The sequence below is a fragment of the Vipera ursinii genome (assembly GCF_947247035.1).
Source record: "Vipera ursinii genome assembly, chromosome: 1".
Taxonomy (NCBI): domain Eukaryota; kingdom Metazoa; phylum Chordata; class Lepidosauria; order Squamata; family Viperidae; genus Vipera; species Vipera ursinii.
The window spans coordinates 183,154,596-183,169,981 of record NC_139512.1 but is presented as its reverse complement, the minus strand read 5'-3'; the positions used below and the strand labels follow the sequence as shown (position 1 = coordinate 183,169,981).

Genomic DNA, 15,386 nt, shown 5'->3' with positions numbered 1-15,386 from the left:
AACATTTCCTTTTCATTCATAGTCATATTTTTAGATAATATTTTAGTCTTATTATTATTTACCTTAAAACCAGAAACTTTTCCATATTGAGTTATAATTTCCATCAAATCTATAACCGATTGAGTCGGTTGAGATAATGTCACAACCAAGTCATCCGCAAAAGCTCTTAACCTATAATCATTCTGTTTTGTTTTTATTCCCCTTATTATAGTTGATTCACGAATTTTAATCAATAAAATCTCCAATGTTAAAACAATGGTGATAGGGGACATCTCTGTCTTGTGCCTTTTTCAATTTAAATGCCTCTGATAATCCCCCATTAATTATAATTTGTGCTGATTGTTGTTGATATATAGCCCTAAGAGAATGTAAAAATTTACCCCCAAAATTCATTTTATCAACAACCCTAAATAAAAATTGCCAATTCAACTGATCAAAAGCTTTTTCAGCATCCAAAAATATCAATGCCGCAGGGACTTGGTTGTTCTTCTCCAAATACTCAATTAAATTAACAATTTGTCTTACATTATATTTCATATATCTTCCAGTGATGAATCCAGACTGATCACTGTGAATCATTTGTTTCAAAACTTGCATTAATCTATTTGCTAATATTTTGGGAAAAATCTTATAATCTGTATTCAAAAGTAATAGGTAAAGGTAAAGGTTCCCCCGCACATGCGTGCTAGTCGTTTCCAACTCTAGGGGCTGGTGCTCATCTCCGTTTCAAAGCCGAAGAGCCAGCGCTTGTTTGAGGACGTCTCCGTGGTCATGTGGCCGGCATGACTAGATGCCAAAGGCGCATGGAACGCTGTTACCTTCCCACCGTAGTGGTCCCTATTTTTCTACTTGCATTTTTTACGTGCTTTCGAACTGCTAGGTTGGCAGAAGCTGGGACGAGTAACAGGCGCTCACTCTGTTACGCGGCACTCGGGATTCGACCCGCCAAACTGCCGACCTTCTGATCGACAAGCTCAGTGTCCTAACCCACTGAGCCACCGTGTCCCTAGGGAAGTTTAGTAGGATATAAATATGTATTCAGTGACAGTATTTTGAGTCAATAACCAAAAAGCTGGCAGCCAGAATTATTGCTATTTTTCTTAATGGATTAATTGTACCTGATGGTGATATAGGTCTATAATTCTTGGGCTGGGTAAGGTCTTGGTCCTCCTTTGGAATCAGCGATATAAAAGCCCGTCTCCAAGACGGAGGCACTTCTCCTCCAAACTGGATATTATTAAACAATTCCTTTAATGGTTCTATAATCTCTGCAAATAATATTTTATAATAAATTGCTGATAATCCATCTGTACCAGGAGCCTTACCCACTTTTAACTGCTTAATTGCTAAAATGATTTCCTCAGAGGTAATTAAACGATTCATCTCCTTCCATTGTTCATTTGAAAGTCTAGGAAAATGTGATTCCTGTACATACTTATCTATATCTAAAGCTTGTATATTTTCACTAGCATATAATTTTGTATAAAAATCTAAAAAACTCTTTTTAATCAACTTTTGTTGATATACCTCTTTATATTCTATTTTCTCTATAATACACAATTTCTGTTTCTTCCTTAATTGATAAGCCAATCACCTGCCAGGCTTATTTGCATTACAAAACGTATTATGTTTCACATAGCGCAAATTAGTTGCAACCTGATCAGCCATTAACATATTAAATTGCTCTTTCAACAAATTTATGGAAACCCTTAATCTCTTATCTGATGGGTTCAAAATAAGAGCTTTCTCCTTCAATTTAATCTCTTCTTCAAGCTCTTTACGTTTTTACGTCTGCTTACGCCTATGTCCATTATTCATGTGAATCAAAACCCCTCTCATATAAGCTTTACTAGCATCCCAAACCATTTCCATAGATGTACCTTTATGCATATTCAAAGCAAAAAATTCTTTCAAATGTTCTCTACATTTCTGCGAAAGCACCTCATATCTAAATAAGTTTTCATTCAGTCTCCAAGATCTTCTGTTCACATCTTCAGCGAATAACTCCAACCATACAGGGCTATGATCTGACGATGTTCTAGGAAAAATCTTAACATTCTTGATCCTGGAGAAAAGATCAGTAGTAATTAAAAAAAATCAATTCTGGGTGCTTCCCAGTGGCAAGGCTCCGTTGACGGCAGCCATTTCAGCTGTCAGCCCCATTGTCTCCGTAGAGCCGCCAAAAACAGCGATGATCAGCTGTTTGGTGGCTCGGAAACCTGCTCCTCGGGAGAAGAAGAGGGGGTGAGCGCCCAGGCAGGGGTAGAGCTCTCCTAGATCGCCAGAGTTTAAACTCTGGTGGCTGAAGGGTGTGAGCCCCCCCGAAGCCTGAGTTTGCTCCAGACTCCGGGACGCCTCTGCTCCAAGGTTTTGGAGCAGAGCAGGACGCTGCAACCATCCCTGCCATCGAGAGGGAATTGGGGATTACTTGGATGCAGAGCTGTGCAGGAGAATGCTGTAATAGCAAGTATTTGAACTTTAACTCAGACTACTTTGTGGAAAAGTTGCAAATGGTGCGGAAAGTGAAAGTGCGCAATGGAACTAAGTGGTGCCAAAATGGCTACCAAACCAACTAAAGTTCCTAGAAGTGCGGGGGCCTCGCCAGTTCAGCAATCTTCATTACAGGCTTTGATGCCTCCTCCCCCGGCACCCACACCCACACCAGTTTTAACAATAAAAAATTTGCAGGATGCTTTGCAAGAGGCTTTGAAAAAACAATCTCAACAAATAGCTGAGCTTATTGAGGAGAAGAATACAGAAATAAGGGCAGATATTTTGGTTGCATTTCAAGGGCTCGCTGATTGCATTGAACATTTGGATGAGAGAGTGGAAGAACGTAGCCAAAATAATATGAGATTAGATGCCAAAATGATGGATGCTGAAACTGTGATGGATAAGATTGATGATGATTTAACATTGGTGCAGTACCGTGAGATGGAGTTCGCTGTGAGAATCAGAGGTTTGAAAGAAGATCCTAAGGAAAATTTGAAAAAAGTACTTTCAGAAGCTCTTGAACAGATTCTGGGGCGTTCAGCAGAAGATATTATGGTGGATATAGATAAAATATTCCGTGTTAATTCCTGGATTACAAGACAAAGGAAGCTACCTAGAGATGTGGTGGTTTATTTTACGAAAAGAGCAATTAGAAATAAGCTTATTCAAGCTTTTTATAATAACAAATTTACAGTTGCTGAACAAGAAGTTTTAATTTTGAAAGAGATCCCTCCAAGAATTTTAAGGAGAAGGAAAGAATTTGCTTTTTTGGCAGAAGAATTAAGGAAACGGGATATCCAGTTCAGATGGGAGATTCCAGTAGGTATGGTGGTGATGCATGCAGGCACGAGATACCGCCTTAACACAGTTTTACAGGCACGAGATTTTTATGCTAATATTTTGAAGGCAGGCCCCCCACCATCCACGGAATTTAAAAGGAGGTATGGTGAAGGAGAGCATCAGCTACGAAGGGAGAGTATACAAGGTGCTGAAGGAGCTACGCAGCTGAAAGATGGAGAATCCCAGCAAACTACAGGAGTGGATCAGATTTCAGTACCAATGGAGGAGGTCAGAGACCAAAGAATGACACACGCTGCAGCCAGACGAATGAGACAAGAGCAAGAACAACAGAGAGTCATGACTACATCTCAAAAACCTACTTATAGTGAAGCAGTGGGAGGAGTGAAGCCGAAGAGAGTGCAGGTGATTTTGGAAGAGGCGATCCAAAAGCTTCAGGTCACAAATGATGGCGACAAAGCTTCTAACCTGGAATGTTAATGGTTTAAATTCACCACATAAAAGAAAGAAAGTATTTCAATATCTAAAGCAATTTAAAAATTATGTTATTTGCTTACAGGAAACACATATTTGAGCAGCTGATCAAAAGTACCTGACAAACTTTAGGTTGGGCACACAGTTTATTGCCTCTGCTCCTGACAAGTAAAACAGAGTTGTTATTTACATTAAGAATACTTTAACAGCTACTTTACTTGAAGCAGATAAACAAGGAAGATATATTATAATTGAACTATTAACAGAAGGCAAGAAAATACTTTTGGTTGGATTATATGCTCCTAACCAACAGCAAGGAGATTTTTACAAATTATTACACAGTAAGATTATCCAGTGGGATTACAAATCTTGTATTTTTATGGGAGATTGGAATGGCGTTTTGGATGTACAAATGGACAAAAGAGGCCTTTTTAGAAGTACGCCAAGTCATGCTAGACTGCCTAAATCATTTTTTGAGATGAAGGATGACTTGGAATTGAGAGGTGTGTGGAGAGAAAGGAACTTGCAAGAAAAAGAATTTACTTTTTTCCTCTGATAGGCATCAATCTTTTTCAAGGATTGACTTTGTATTAATTACTAATGATTTTTTTCTAGGATTAAGAAGATCAAGATTTGTCCAAGAACTATATCTGATCATAGTCCAGTATGGTTGGAGATAGAAAAAGATAATGGAGACAGACGGTCTTGGCGATTAAATGAAAACTTGTTTACATATCAGGAAAATGTGGAAGAGTGTAAAAAACAGATGAAAGAATTTTTTAAAATTAATATGCATAAAGGTACTCCTATGGAGATGGTTTGGGATGCAAGTAAAGCTTATATGAGAGGAGTGTTAATATATTTGAACAATAAACATAGACGTAAATTGGAATTTAGGAGGAAAGAATTAGAGGAGGAAATTAAGAAAAAAGAAAAGGCTTTAATTCTGAATCCATCTGATGGGAAGACTAAAGAGGTAATTATTTTACTAAGAGGTCAGTTTGATATGTTGATGGCAGATCAAGTGGCAACTAACTTACGGTATGCTAGACCTTTACTTTTGGAGGAGCTCTTTACAGCCTTTGCTGCCTCTCCACCATCTTGGCTCCGCCCCCCTTCGTATGCTAGACATAATACTTTTTGTAATGCTAATAAACCGGGTAGATGGTTAGCTTATTTGTTAAGGAAGAAACAGAGAGCATGCAATATAGATATAATAGAATACAAGGGTAAAGTAGTGTACCAGCAAAATCTTATTTAAAAGGCTTTTGTTGATTTTTATTCTAAGTTGTATGTTAGAGATAAGATTCGAGATGCAGACATAGATGGATATTTGCAGGAACTTAATATTCCTGTTCTTACACAAGAACAAAAGGAAGGGTTGAATCAATTGATAAGTGATGAAGAAATTTTTTTAGCAATTAAGCAATTAAAGGTGGGTAAGGCACCGGGAACTGACGGTTTGACTGCCGTCTATTATAAAACTTTACAGTCAGAAATGGTGGAAACTTTAAGAGAATTGTTTAGGACAATTCAATTGGGAGGAGAAGTGCCTCTATCGTGGAAAACAGCTTTTATTTCGTTGATTCCGAAGGAAGATCAAGATGTTACCCAAGCCAAAAACTATAGACCAATATCGCTTTTAAATACTGATTATAAGATATTTGCAAAAATGTTAGCTAATAGATTAATGAAGGTAATGCAGCAAGTGATTCATAGTGATCAAACTGGATTTATAAGCGGTAGACAAATGAAGAATAATGTGAGACATATTGTAGATTTACTGGAATTCTTGGAAAGGAATAATCAGGTCTCCGCAGCGCTGATTTTTTTTGGATGCTGAAAAAGCCTTTGATCAATTGGACTGGAAATTTTTGGTGAAAGTATTAGAGAAAATGGAGTTTGGGGAAAAATTCTTACAACCTATTAAGGCAATATATCAGAAGCAAACAGCTTGTATAATAGTTAATAGTAGTTTGACAGAAACATGTAATATTGAAAAGGGTACCAGACAGGGGTGTCCGTTATCACCCTTACTGTTTGTGTTAACATTGGAAATATTATTGATTAAAATACGAGATTCAAATAAAATTAAGGGAGTTAAAATAAGAGATCAGGATTATAGATTGAGAGTGTTTGCGGACGACCTGGTTATTACAGTAAGTCAACTGACTTACTCAGTTGTAGAGTTGATGGAGATAATAATGTTATATGGGAAAGTTTCTGGATTTAAGATAAATACACAAAAAACTAAAATACTGTCTAAGAACATGACTATAGAACAAAAGGTTGTTCTAGAAGAGTTAACGGGATTTGAAATAGTTAAAAAGACTAAATATTTGGGGGTTTATTTGTCAGCTTCATATGTGAAGTTATATAAGAATAATTATGAACAAAAACACAAAAAGAATTAGATAATTGGAAAAAAAACTACAATTATCTTTACTGGGAAGAATCGCAGCAGTGAAAATGAATGTTTTTATTTTTGTTTCAAATGATACCTATACTTAAAAAGGATTTAAATTTGGAGGAATGGCAAAAAGGCATTAATAAATTTGTTTGGGCAGGGAAAAAGACACAAGTTAAATTTAAGATAATGCAAGACACGCGCGAAAGAGGTAGTCTTAAAATGCCTAATTTTAAATTATATTATGAGGCTGCTGCTTTATCATCGATAATTGATTGGTTTAATTTAACACAAGGGAGATTATTAAATCTTGAGGGTTATGACTTGTTATTTGGCTGGCATGCATATCTATTGTATGACAAGAAGGTGGATAATGTGTTTAAGATACATATATTAAGGTATGCTCTGTTGCGAGCTTGGGAAAAATATAGACATAAGTTAAATTATAAGATACCAATCTGGACAATACCTAAACATGCAATAGAAAATATACACGTTGGATTTAAACATGATGAGACTACGTATAAGGAAATTTTAAGGTTAGAAAGGAATGTGTGGCAATTAAAGCCATATAATATTTTAAAAGAAGAAAAGATTGTACAAACTTGGTTCCAGTATGGGTAGTTACAGGCAAGATGGAAAGAGGATCAGAAAGTTGGTTTCTCGATAACCAATGAAAATTTGGTAAAACAAATTCGAGATCAAGGTCAAGCACATATAAGAAGGATATATAATGCATTGATAGAAATTGACTCAGAAACGGAACTTGTTAAAGATTGTATGATAAAGTGGGCCCAGAATTTTCATGAGGTTATAACAATGGATACTTGGGAAAAGATTTGGGTTAGAAATGTAAAATTTACACAGGCCCAAAATTTAAGAGATAAATTTTATAAAATGTTTTATAGGTGGCATTTAGATCCTAAAAAACTAGCAAGTATGTACCCGAATTGTCAGGACAAATGCTGGAGGTGTGGTTGTGAGGACGCAACGTATTTTCATATATGGTGGACTTGTAAAAAAGTCAAAGCTTTTTGGATTAAAATTTGGTGGAATATACAAAAAATATTTAAGAAAAGGATAAAGTTTTCTCCGCAGTTGTTTTTGTTGGGTATTATTACAGATACTACTGTTATAGACACTAAATTGATGTTGAATCTAATCACGGCAGCGAGACTTTTAGTAGCACAATATTGGAAGAAGGAGGAACTGCTGACTATAGAAGAGTGGACTTTTAAAGTTTCTAACTTGGCGGAACTGGTGAAGATTTCAGCATATTTGAAAGAACAATCGCAACAGAGATATATTGTGGAATGGAGAAGATGGAGTGAATATATTCAGAATAAATATGGGACTAAAAAGTTTCATTTAGCATTTGAATAAGTAGTGGTTTTATATGATGTATAATTAGTTATTTGTTATTTGTTAGCAATATGATGACTATGGAGAGTTAAAGTGCGACAGAATTTAATATTTTATTTTTGGGTTGTTAGCATATTTTAGCTTATGTTTGTAATACTATACCCTGTATTTAGCTCTGGGAAGTCGGGGAGGGGGAGGGGTGGGTTGGGGAGAGGGGAGGGAGAGGAGGGGTTTTTTCTTTTCTTTGTTTCTTTTTTTGTCTTAAAAATGTATTGTAAAACTTTTCAATAAAAAAATCAATTCTGGAAAACGATTGATGCCTATCCGGAAAAAAAGTAAAGTCTCTATCTACCACATTCCGTTTCCATCAGATATCTCTTAGTTGCAAGTCATCTTTCAAATAAAAAGAAACTTTAGGCAATTTAGAATGATTAGGAGAATTTTTAAAAGATCCCTTCTTGTCTTTACTTGAGTCCAAAACACCATTCCAGTCACCCATCATAATAAGATTTGTAATCCAATTGAATCAGTTTGTGATGTAAAAACTTATAAAACTTATTTTGCTGTTGATTAGGGGCATATAATCCAATAATAAGAACTTTCTTGCCTTGTAACACTAATTCAATAATAACATATCTTCGTTGTGTAACAGATTCAATTAATCTAGCCGATAAGTCTCTTCTTAAATAAATAACCACTCCCCCTTTTTTATCTGGGGCAGAAGCTATAAAATGTGATCCCAACTGAGAATTAACCATACTTTTGATCTTTTGCAGCAATATGAGTTTCTTGTAAGCAAGCAATGTCATTTTTATGTTGTTTCAGGTAGTGAAATACTTACTTTCTGTTTTGTGGTGAATTCAGGCCATTAACATTCCATGTCAAAAGCTTTGCCATCCTTAGTGGCCTGAAGCCTCTGGAACCCTGCCTGAAGATCTGCCGTTGATCTCTTTGGTCGTGCCCCTCCCACAGGCTCTGTAATAACCGGACCTTGTGTTGTTGGTCCAGAATCGGCCTTCTGTTTCTGCTCCTTTTCTTTACGTCTATACGCTGCCCGAGTTATCCTCTGTTCCTTTGGGTCATCCTTTAACACCAAACTCTGTTCAATAGGTTCAGCCTGCGGTAAATCTCCAACAACCAGTGACATTGCACCTTCAACTGGTTGTTTATCTTCCAACCTTTCTTCTATTCTCTTAGGTCGTGGAGATGGTGGTGAACCTGCTTTCAGGACATAAGTATAAAAATCTTTTTATACTTTGAAATTGTATTAATTCTATATCGTGTCTCTGCATAATTCACCACTATTCCAATAGGTATCTCCCATCTAAACTGGACCTGTCGATTTTTAAGCTCCTTAGACAAAAAAAGCAAAATCTTTTCTTTTTCTAAGAATTTTTGGAGGTATTTCTTTTAAGATTATAATATTTTGATCTGCAATTTGGAATCTGTTGGTAAAAAGCCTGAATAATTGCATTTCGAAGTGATCTCCTAGAAAAATAAATAACCACATCTCAGGGAAAAATTTTCTGCTTCGCAATCCAAGAATTGACCCTAAATATCTTATCCATCTCTCTTGATAACTCCTCAGGTTTATATCCCAAAATGGGAGCTATAGCTTTTGCCACCTCCTCTTGCAAATCTTCTCGTGGATCCTCCTTTAGTCCTCTTATTTGCAACGCAAATTCCATGTCTTTATATTGTGAGATGGTCACTTTGTCCTCTGTTCTATCAATCTTATTTTCAACTTTAACAAATCTGCTTTCTATTTTTTCAGTATTTTCCACAACTTCATCAACCCGGTCATCCAAGCGTTCAATATGTGTAGCCAATCCTTGAAGTGCAAGCAGTATGTCTTCCCTCATCTCTCTATTTTTATTCTCAAGGAGGTCAGCCATCTCCTCCTTCATTTTACTGTCAAGGAGATCAGCCATCTCCTCCTTTATTTCTTGTGTTGCTTGCTTTAAAGCATCTTGAATATCTTTAAGCGTAAATGCCGGTGGTGGGGGAGAAGGTGGAGGGGATTTAGGCTTAGCTGTAGATTGCACTGCAGGTTGTGTTACAGGAGAGGAGATTGTACTTTTAGAAACAGCAGAAATTCCCAAACACTTTGAAGCCATTTTTCTGCTTATAAAAATCCACTTCTCCTTCCACAAAATCAGCAGTTAAAAAAAGAAAGTAAAAACAAAGTCCCAGAAAAAAGAAAAGAATATTCTATAAGAATTCTTTCTTTTAGAAAAGAAAAAAGAAAAACTCTTGAATACACAAAGTCCTTTACGTTGTTTAAACTTTGTTGCCAAATGTATCTTTTTCTTGACACTGTCCTTTCACACAAAGAAATAGCATTCTGGCTCCATTTTTCCCCTTTAAATCAAATTAAAATATGGAGAAGATTAATTCTCCCCGGGTTAAAGTTTCCAGCACTTGTAATTTTAACTTCTCCTGGTCAGCTCTGTCTGCTTTTAAATTACTCACAAGTCACTTTAAATAGCAGATGTGGATGCGGCGTCTTGCTTCGCTCCTAAGCTCGGGGCAAAGGTGTCCTGGGTAGGGAGAAAGCCTTGGGCTCCGAGGGAGCTCTCACCCTCTGACCCCCAAATAATTAAGGGGAGCTCTACTTCTACCCGAGGGAAACTCTTCTCACCCTCTTCACCCAAGGGGGAGGTTTCCAAGCCGCGGGACGGCATGCTTTTCACGAAATCCCAGGACAGGCAGCCAAAAGAAAGCAGCCATCGGTGCGGCGTCGCCACCGGAAGTCCGACAGCATGTAATTGACACTAACATATAATGAAATTTTTCATTAATTTTCCAGATTATATAAAATAGGGTAGAATACCAATAGTAATATCCCAGAGGACAGAAACAACAGTTACTCCTTATGTGGCTTGATAATGATTTTCACGAAAAGGGTTTTGGATAAATATAGCTTCACATATGAATGTGTATTACAATGTGATATGCAATAAAGAGAAACTCTATTTGAGGTTGTATCAAGAAAAATAAAGTTTTAAAATCCAAAGAACCAACAATTCTATCTTAGCCAGATTCCTTCTCAAGTAATGTGTTTTGTTTCAGTGTTTAAGAAACATTCAGACTAAATGGAACTGACAGAAATGACCAGGTATACCCCATATGTGGCTTGCTAAGATTTGCATGAAAAGAATAAATATAGCATCACATATGAATATGAGTCAGCAATGTGCTATAACACAACCTGTTATAAAGGTTTTTTTAAAAAAAGTAATTTTGTAACTACAAAAATATAATGACCAAAGAATCTTTATTTCTTTCAGAACCTGCATGATCTTGCAGAAACATTGAGACATATTTTCCTAATATTCCCACAATTCTGCTTTGGTTATGGGTTAATTGAATTATCTCAGTATAATGCCTTGATGGGTTTTTTGAAAGCCTATGGAGTGGTTTACCCTGATAAAACATTTGAACTGGACAGGACAACATCCAAACTGCTTGGGATGTTCATTCAGGGAACTCTGTTTTTTACAGTCCGCCTCTTGCTTGATGATGGAACAATTCAGAAAATATTGAATAAAATATTACAGTAAGTAACCATAAATATATGTGGAAATTCCAAAATTACAAATAAAATTAGGGATTGATAAGAAGTAAGTTGCATGATATAAACTTGCTGTAATTTATTGTTTTAACAGGTTTTTATAAAATGCTTTGTTAAACTGGTTAGGCTTATTATTAAATTAAGATTATGTAGTAACAGTAACTGTCAAGTACATGTTGATCTATTTTGCAGTGAAGGGGCAACAATCTCTTTTCTGCATCAGATAAATGTGATTAAAGAATTGCTTTATTACAGTGCCAAAATGCCAGAAACAAGAGGGAAATTAATCACAGTTCTTGATCCACAAAACAATTTAAGCAAGTAGTTGTTTTGTTTAATCTCATCTGGGCTGCAGAGTAGAATAATCGTTCAGTCTAAGCCTAAGACCTACCAAGTTTCAGCAGTAGATGGAAGCATCTGATTTATTTGTTGGTCTGTTGCTTATATGTATACTGAGAGCTTATGCAAACACCACAAATTCCTTGTGTGTCCAATCATCCTAGGCCAATAAAGAATATTCTGTTCTGTTCTATTCTGTATATTGACTAGCATTGAACCACTGAAGTTTTAAAAAGCTTCTGCAAAAAATTCATAAAAAACAAAACAAATATTTTATAAAACATTTAAAAATAAGCTTATATTAATATATTTGATTTTAATTTTTGGTAGATTCTTATTTAATAAACTGCATGGTAAGTCTCCACTCTACCTTGAAGACATTGTTGGGGAGGAAGACAAGGATGTCCGAGCAGAAAAAGAACGAGTGACATTGGGCTTGTCAGATTGTGATGTGTTGCAGCTCCAGAATCTTACCAAAATCTACCATCTTCCCTACCGAAGGATTGTAGCAGTAAGAAATGTCAACATTGGAATCCCAGCAGGAGAGGTAAGTCATTAAACCAAAAGTGGAAATTACGAGAGGTAAACACTCTTGGAATGTGTGTAGTTAGTTACAAAAAATTGTGCACAGCTTAAGAGACATCTTCAGGCATTCACCTGGACATATCAGGTATACACAGCCTGCTCATTTCTCTTTGCTCTCCTTATATTCAGCAGTAGCAAAAACATATAAACCTAACCATTTAAATGTTTCATGTGATTGAAAAACTACTGCATAAGGCAGATATCTTACTCTGTATTAGGGCTACTGTTCCTGCATAGAACTCAATCATTTAAGAGATTAGATGGGAGGATTGCAAAAAAGATAAGCATTTATCTGAATGCTTCTGCTCCCCCCCCCCGCTTTGAAGCTGATATTTTGTTTAGCTATTTAATGTATGAATGTGCATAAACATGCTGTTTTCTATATCTCTTGGGCTTTCTATTTTGTTTCTTTTAAACATTTTCTTTTATTATAATTGCAAATATTATGAATAATATGAATGTTTGTTTTTCAAATCTATTTAAGGAAATGCCTTAAAAATAATGTGGTCTTTTTCTTCCATAATTCAGTGCTTTGGCTTGCTTGGTGTGAATGGGGCTGGGAAAACCACCATTTTTAAAATGCTGACAGGAGACATTGGTCCAACTGATGGAAGGCTGCTGATGCAAGATGAAACTGGGTATGGAGGACAAATTCATTCTCCACAATGAAAGTGGAGCAACTTAGCTGAGAAAATAAATCCAATATAGAACAAAATAATTTATGTTAAAAAGAAATCTAAATAGAATTGTAATGCATTTTCTATCCATAAAATAGAGATTGAGGCCATGTGAAGCTTAAAACAAAGTTTTGTTAAATTATAGCATTTCAGAGTAATTCATTCAACAATATTGTTTTTAATAAATTCACAAGAACTGCAAATCACAGTTGCTCGTCTCCCACCTCAGGTGAATAATTATGTGAGAGATGCTTAGTCACAAGTGACTCTCCTGGTGTTTTTCTGCCACTCTTGAGAATGAGGCCTTAAAATGGAAATGCAAAATGGATATCAAAATGTGGCCTTCTCCTCTTAGGCTACCCTCCAATAAAACCCAGTAAGAAGACTGGCATTTTACAGATTGAATGTGTTAAGTTATTAAAGTGATCAAAACTCATGCAGTGAATTGACTGAAGCCAACATAAAATCATGCTTTGTAAGTCTGTCAATAAAAGATTATTCATAAATGTAGTTTTATCCAGATGCAATCTCTGATGTGCAGAAGACAGATACAATGAGAGAGCAATGTCAGGAACTATGTTGCTCCTTCTACTATTTATGTTTACACAGGTGTTTCACATGGCTTCTTACTATGTTAGCTTTTAAGCACTTTTAAGAATCTTTCAGACTTAACAAAGAATTTTTGCAACTCAGATCCTTGAATGACATTGATGATGCACACCGGTCACAATTTGGATACTGTCCACAAGAAGATGCTCTAGATGATTTGTTGACTGTTGAAGAACACATGTATTACTATGCACGATTACATAGCATCCCAGAGGAAGATATTAAAGGGGTATGTAAAATTAAGATTAAGTAGAAATATCAGAAGTTTGCTGGAGTTTTGCTTTTAAGATAGTTTAAATCAATGTAGCCAAATACATATTTTGGACTGAAAGCCTTCTGACTACTTAGCGCATCTTCTCAATGGGTTCAATTTGTCTCTTTCTTCATTTTGCCTTTTGGAGTTTGTCCAGGCTGAATTTTTAAGAACATATCAGGGTTCAGCTGTATTTCAAATGCTAGCCTACATTTGGAAGCAGGTTTGGTGAAAGCAGAGGCCAGAATTTGGCTGTTTATATTTAATCTTTGACTATCATTTTTTCCCAAAGGACCTGTCTCCCTTCATGGTGGAGGATGAATTTCATTTCTCATGGAAATGATCAGTGCTGACAAAATTAACATTAGGGCTCTCTTCACCACTTGTAACTTATTCTAGGCTATGTGAAAGTCAGATTACTTCTTAAGTGGCAAATAATATACCTAGTGTGTCCTATGCTATAGCTCACTTCATGAGATGTGTGGACTGGTTACATGCATTTAGCCACTCTATCCATCGGTTTACAGACTTCTCCTGATGTCTAGCTACCATAGACTAACACACTTCTACTAAGTCACAGGAAGAAATTGTTCCATTTCATTTGGTATTAATCAAAGACCACTTAGAACAGTGTTTTTTAAGTTTTTTCTTTCAGGACCCCTTCCCATTTTTAAAAATTATGGAAAAACCAAAAAGAGTTTTTATTTACATGGGTTATACACATTTATAGAATATTTATTGAATCATATAAAATAATACTAAATCTATTAAATATTAGTATAAATAAAATATTTTTCTTAAAACCCCTATTTTTAACAAAAAATTAAAAAGTGACATGGTTTTAAATTTTAGAAACTACTATCAATATCGGGCAAATAATTTTGATTTCACAGATCCTCAGGTTCCTAGAACCATGCTTTAAGAAATACTGACAGGATGATGTGTTCAGTTCTAGGTACCACATTTTACAAAGGATTTTGAGTTCAAGTGGCACAGCAATAAATCCACAAAAATATAGCCTTACAAAACAAAGTTAGCAGGAGAGTCTTGTGCAGACAACTATGAGTTCCTTTCTAACTCCAAAATGCTTGCTACAGATTTATGTATGCTTGATTTTAATACGTTTGCTTAAAACTGCTGGTAAATTAACATTGAACAGGAAGTTAAAAAAACAATTAATTGTAAAACTAGCAAAATAATATTTCTTCCTAAAATTCAGGTATTAATTATATTGTCATACCATAATTGTTGAAAAATGATCCTTTTTCTGAATCTCTTTTCCCCACAGATTGTACTTCACCTTCTTTATCGACTTAATCTCATGCCTTACCGATGTAGAATTGCCGGTATGTGTAGCTATGGCACCAACAGAAAGTTATCAACTGCTCTAGCCCTTCTGGGGAAACCATCAGTTTTATTATTGGTATGAAATACAAACATTATTTTGTGGGGAATTATTATGATTTTTCATGTTCTCTGTCTCATAGACTTGCAAAGTAATAGCTACAACAAGATGAAAGAAAAGTATTTTGTTAAAGGGAGAGATTGTGCTCAGCACGTGCAAATACTTAATGTTCTGCATAGAAAGTGAAGGTCAGTCTCATTTGAGTTTGATAATAGAAGATCTCTACATCTCTACAGAAATCCACAAAACCAAGGATGAAAGCCTCCTAGAATCCAGTCAATATAAAAGGGAAAAAGAATAACATTGCTATAGGCGTATACTACAGGCCACCCAACTAAGCAGAACAAATAGATGAACTCTTTGCTAAACAAGTATCAAATGTATGTAGGAAACATACCACAGTAGTAATG

At 35.7% G+C, this 15,386-nt stretch overlaps 1 protein-coding gene across 1 annotated transcript in view; it reads left to right on the top strand.

The window, feature by feature from the left end:
- ABCA12 (ATP binding cassette subfamily A member 12) overlaps nucleotides 1-15,386 on the top strand; it is a gene marked incomplete at its 5' end in the record, with an annotated part of 290,957 nt that overhangs the window by 242,589 nt on the left and 32,982 nt on the right. Inside the window, 5 exons of the mRNA XM_083369575.1 lie at nucleotides 10,825-11,093; nucleotides 11,778-11,994; nucleotides 12,561-12,670; nucleotides 13,403-13,547; nucleotides 14,860-14,994. Of these exons, the coding sequence (XP_083225701.1) occupies nucleotides 10,825-11,093; nucleotides 11,778-11,994; nucleotides 12,561-12,670; nucleotides 13,403-13,547; nucleotides 14,860-14,994 (876 nt within the window). The remainder of the gene's footprint in view (nucleotides 1-10,824; nucleotides 11,094-11,777; nucleotides 11,995-12,560; nucleotides 12,671-13,402; nucleotides 13,548-14,859; nucleotides 14,995-15,386) is intronic.